Consider the following 5701-nt stretch of genomic DNA (forward strand, 5'->3'; position numbering starts at 1 on the left):
AATGATTTAATATCATCAAAATTAGACATGTATGACCATATGTCCAACAAATAAGTGTTTAGAGACATATCTCCAGTATTTCACGGGTTCTCATTTGAAGAAATGGATGATGTGACTACGATAGGTCGAATAACCGACGGTTGAATGCCACAAACTTATGCAACATTAATGAGTCATCCACCACTTAGATTTAGATGTGGATAAACCATTAACATACTTATACTTCCACGTTGAAAATGAGACCACATTTTACCAACTAAAATGTGCAATCTCATATGATTGTTTTAGAGTGAGAATAATTGTGTTGACCGCACTTCTCAGCAAAACAAAGATGTTTAGCCCCTTCACCTCTTCAAGAACTCCATAAGACATTTCAAGCCAACTCAATTGACAATGGCCCTGTTTGGTACCAAACGCAAGATAAAGCTGGGTGTTATCGCCTGCAAAATGGGACAGTAACGCCCCACCTATGTAAAGTTAATTTTTTATTTTTTAAAAAAGTGGTGGTACCCCTTGCTTTAAACTTAAATTATATTGGTATGAAATGAATTAAATTGTTAATAAACTATAAAACATATTATTAAAGTAAATTACTAGTAATTATAAATAATATTTATACTTATAAATTAATAATTCTTATAATAAATTAATAATCCATTCGGAATAAATATTAAAGTAAATTAATAACAATAATAAATTAATAATTATACTTATAAATTTATATTCTTATAATAAATTTATATTTATTCATTTATAATTATAATAACTGATATTTGTAATAAATTATATTTATTAATTAATTTTAATAATAATTAATACAAACAAAAATATATTTTATACAGCTTAACCGCTAACAACAATAAGAGTTCACCAAACACCTCACATCTTATTTTTTCTACAACTTAACTACTAGCGTTCAAAATCAAATCAAACGGGCACAATAAAAAACATTAAGTGATCGACCAATCGCGGTGTATCGCGCATTCAAGTGGAATTTGTTTGATCAGATGTCAACAAGCAGCAAATGACAAACAAATGCCAAATAGTTGCCAACATATAATTAAAGCATAAACCACAACAAAGTAAAGCAAGTCCTGCACAACCTAAATTGAGGAGCGATGAAAGTAAAAAAAAGCCAAGGATGACTTCCCCTATGGAACAACAGCATCCGTATTTTCCAGTGGGACACGAAATACGAACCGCTGAGTCCACTTGATGACCTCCTGTTTCAAAGGAGGACAGAAAGATGGCGATGAGCACCACCACCATGTATGTCGCCTGAGTGACCATGCAAGGCCCTGGCAATCTGAGGAGTGTAACCAGAAAACTTGAACTCTGACTGTTGGAAAATATCATCACTGTTGGAGGCCCTTGTGACGTTAGAGCCAGAGTTTGTGGGTTCACCATCTCTATTGTTTTCTGGCTGCTGAACTTCAGATCCTGACACAGTAACACTCAGTTTTAGATGAGATGAGCCTGAGACATCAAGTTCAGGACCTGCAGAAGTAGGCGTGGATTCCTGGAGCTTTTTCTTGTTGAGAAAACGTCCGCCAGATCCTCTAGCCCTCTTTACTGCGTGAATATGCCGAGATTCGTGAAGATATGGCTGCAGAAATTATAGATATCAGTCAAATCAACTGAAATCAAAGTAAAATTGATAGAGACATGGCGTGCCATTGATGTCTAAGTGGAGTACTAAACCTATAGCATACCTTACGCTCTTTCATAAGTTTGTTTTGAGCCTCAAGCTTGGCTCGATACTGTCTCCGCCGGATAATTGCACCGTATTGTTTTGCATTGACATAGATGGGTTCATTCGCTGTAAGATCGAGTGGTAGTGGCACTCGACTAGGAGCCATCCCTATCAGCTGCGGGTGATGAAACTGCTGCTGAAATTTCAGTGATTTATATACATATTATGGAAGGCAACTAACGAAGAGACGTCCAAGGAAGGAGTTCACCTATACATTATACAGAAAGATAAATAGACAAGATTCTTCCTGCCTCGTAACGGCTTGAACTTTTGAATTGATAGCATAGGGAGAGCAAGCATAAGAAAAAATTTAAACTAAAGAGGAGCAGTTCACTGAAATTCAATTAATGCTAGGGAAAGGCTATTAACTTTTTCTTAAAAGACCACACTCCTATAACATTTGCACACAAAATTCTTTCTAGGACAACCATCACTCCCTGATATCCACCTGAAACAAGTTAGCTATTATGTACTAATTACTTTTTCGGCAAAATTTCAAGGAGATAAGCTTGGTCATGGGTCATTGTGTATATCATATCAAGAGAAGCTAAAAGGAATAGATCATTCCAGATCTGATAAGATATCAAATAAGGATGAACATAGTCAATTCTGTGTCTTAAAATCCAGCTTTTGTGCTTTTAGTTCAGTAGTTAACAAATGCAACCAACCTGGAAAAAAGTCATATCATGGAAGCAGGAAGATTGTGTGTGTGGGGAAGAGAGAGAGTGACAGAGATGAGATTCTATAAGCACTCACCATAGCCTGTGACCCATAAGTAGCCAGTACACCGCCATAAGATTCAGCATGATAGAGAGGGGTGCAAGCCTACAATGGGAATAGCAAAAAATGTAAGATAACCATCCTCCCTCAGAACAAGTAAGTCGGAGGCAAGTAATAACTTACAATAGAATGACCATAATCAACCGGTGGTGAGAGGACAATTTGGTCTTGATTTCCCACAATTGAGGCATGTTTAGTGTGACCTCCCACAGGCTTTCCCTTAGTTGCATTACGATCTGAACAAGCATCAGTACAGCTAAATTATAATTGCATCTAATAGATCAAGGAAAGCAAAATACATTTATTATTAAGAGAATTTACTCATCTATATGGCGGAAAATTTACTCAAACAACCTAGACAGTATCTCTTGAACTAACAAAATTGGATAAAAATGCCCAAGCATTGATTGTTTTTTTGGTACTCCCTCCAATATATTATCTGCAACATTTTTCTTCATCTTTTATAAATCATTTAATTAGAAAAATCGTAGGGACACCTAGGCAGACAAAAAATAAATTAAATCGAGACCATCGTGAAGAAAGAAAAACAAAATATTACAGCAGCCTCAATGAGATGCCAAAGGCAACTCCTACAGAGAGAGTAATAGGAAGAAAAAACAAGTAAATTAGAGGATTATCCTGGTTCAACCATATTCCACACCAAACTCTAAGAATACACCGAATTAAGAAAAATGGAGAAAAAAAAAACTGATTTTACAGAAACAACGCTTTGCCTGTACGGGTTACTTTCACCCATACTAGCCACTGCAGGGTATGACTGACCAGTAGATTGAGTTGACGATGAATCCTGATCTTGATATTGGAAGCTCAACTGCTTATTGCTATGAAAATCTTGCGGTGAAAATCCCATCTTCAAGGTGAAACTTTCAGATATAGATGAATTTCGGACACAAGATTCATTAGAATTTTCCCACGATGAGCAACCCACAACAAATGGAGACATTGAATGAACACAAATCACACCAGATTCTTTATTACACAACTTTTGCATCAACCAAACTCCCAAAAAAAGCTTCTCAAAAATGTCAATGGACTTGATCTTCAAAGATGAGAAAAAAAGGCCTTTCCCCTAATTAGCTGTGCAATTATTGGCCTGTTGGCTTTCGAATGAGAGTAAGCTGCCACAATGAAGAATGCCAAGTTAATGCACTTCAGTACATGCAAGCCCTAAAATGGGGAAAAAATAACTACTAACAAATAGGGGAAACCATCCAGGAGTGGCAAAACCAGCACCACATCTCTTCTTACCCATAGGGTTTTCTTTGAAATACCACGAAAAGCCAACAATTTTCTTTATGTTTTGTCTTTCAAGAAAGAGGAGCACTTCTGACTCTACATAAGCTTCAAATGCTAAAATGTCTTCCCCTTATAATTCAATGATATGAACATCTTTGGACTCTAGTCCTAGATAGACCAATTTGTGCATGTTAGCTCAATGGTGCCACAGGAAACATCTAAAGATTTCTCTCTTGACTGGTTTCTTAATTCTTATAGATTATAAGATATAAGTACTGTTAGTATGTTCAACGCGCAGGAAATTGAAAACAAATTACAGATAACATCCATCTCTAATTCTAGATCTTTCATTCTCCCAATTCAGGTTTCAAAATCATTGAAGCAAATAAAACTGCAGGTAATCAGTATATCAAAAATCTAAACAGTTTTTTCAGAGCAATGTCCAAAATCCAAACACACAACCTTCTATCACGCTCATACTAAGTACTCGTGGACTTCAATTGTCGATGGACAAGAAGACAGAAACTGTATTCTGGTCAACCATGTAGAAAATATAAGACACAGAAAGAAAGTGCAGAGCAAAGAAAATAAGAACTAAAATTCATGCAATTCAGATTCAGAATTCATAAATAAATAACATAACTCCTTTCAGGCAGTACTGATCAAATCAGCACACAAAATTAACAAAAAATTGCAAGTCCCATTGTACAAGCAAATACTAAAAAGAGACCAAACATATAGGGAATATAACGAAGCAGAACAACTGAAAGTGGACTTAATATATACATCTGATTCTTCAAGAGAAACAAAATATTATGCTCAAATCGGAAACCCATGGAAAACATATGAATAACGAACAACTGGATGACAAAGAAAAAGGCACAAAACAAAGGGAAAAAACAGTTATACTGAACATGAGATACAGATAATTCAATTTGACTATCTTGAATCCCATACTAGCATCTCAACATTTGCAGTCAACTTATAAACTCCCTAATAAACCTATATTAAAAAATTTTGTAAGAAAAATAAATGAAAAGAAGCAAACCCAGAAGAAGAAAAGCAGAGGGAGAGACCTATGGAATCCGGTGTGCACGAATAATTGAAAACTGGGTATTGCAGATATCTTGGATTTGTGCATGCCTCCTTCCCTCTCAAGGAGTCTTCCTCTCCCTTTACCAATTCCTCCCCTTTTTTTAAACAGTCTCTGCCTTTGGTGTTAAGAATCTCTCTCTCTCTCTCTCACTCAATAAGGTCCTACATGATCCTTTCTCTATAACCACCTCACCTCCACCACCAAGAGGAAGACCACTCCATCATCTGCATTTCTTTAATTTATTGTTTTCTTAATGGGGTTTCAGCAAGGCTGTCGTAGTAGGAGTAGTTAAAGAATACGTTTTTTTTTTGTCGTTTTGTAGTAATGGTGTACGAGGTGAATCATCAATGTGCTTTTAGTTGTATAGCCGCCCTCAAAATTTATATCCTCATAAATCCCACGCGCTCGCGTCGCGTGGAATATAAAACAATAATAGTTAGAAATATCCTCACCTCTCCTGTTGTAACTTTTTACAAAAATATATTAAAAAAACTAAGTAAAGTTGATAATGTTTATTTATGAGTTATTAGAAATAGGTCCCTCAAATTAAACTTCTATTCCAATAGATCCATTCTAGTTTTTTTTAACCCATAAGATCCATAAATGAATAAAATTTATTCCATTAAGAACAAAATATCTAAAATTTCTTTTTTATTGACCATATTATCCTCAACTATTGTTTTATTTTTAAATTTCAACAATCAAATATTTCTCTGACTTTAGTGCGTTTGGACAGCCATAATTTACTCGTTTGAACTTTGATTGAGATGATTTTTTTGGTGATGGAAAGAAGACTCGAATAGCCACATAATTGT

The 5701-nt window shown here is 35.3% G+C and overlaps 1 protein-coding gene across 4 annotated transcripts; it reads right to left on the minus strand.

Moving 5' to 3' along the window:
* Positions 1-851: 851 nt before the first annotated feature.
* LOC120001378 (nuclear transcription factor Y subunit A-3-like) lies at positions 852-5145 on the minus strand. 4 transcript variants are annotated; one of them, XM_038849679.1, is made up of 6 exons: positions 4867-5145; positions 3317-3672; positions 2657-2769; positions 2510-2578; positions 1713-1868; positions 852-1606 (listed from the first exon to the last, which is right to left on the minus strand). In XM_038849679.1, exons 2-6 carry the CDS (start codon positions 3543-3545, stop codon positions 1229-1231), a joined length of 945 nt encoding a protein of 314 aa, XP_038705607.1. In that variant the 5' UTR covers positions 3546-3672; positions 4867-5145; the 3' UTR covers positions 852-1228. The 4 variants fall into 4 exon arrangements, with proteins under 4 accessions (XP_038705607.1, XP_038705606.1, XP_038705605.1 ...); XM_038849678.1 differs by having other exon boundaries at positions 1713-1883; XM_038849677.1 differs by having other exon boundaries at positions 1713-1886.
* Positions 5146-5701: the final 556 nt, after the last annotated feature.

The sequence above is a fragment of the Tripterygium wilfordii genome, chromosome 7, assembly GCF_013401445.1.
Source record: "Tripterygium wilfordii isolate XIE 37 chromosome 7, ASM1340144v1, whole genome shotgun sequence".
Taxonomy (NCBI): domain Eukaryota; kingdom Viridiplantae; phylum Streptophyta; class Magnoliopsida; order Celastrales; family Celastraceae; genus Tripterygium; species Tripterygium wilfordii.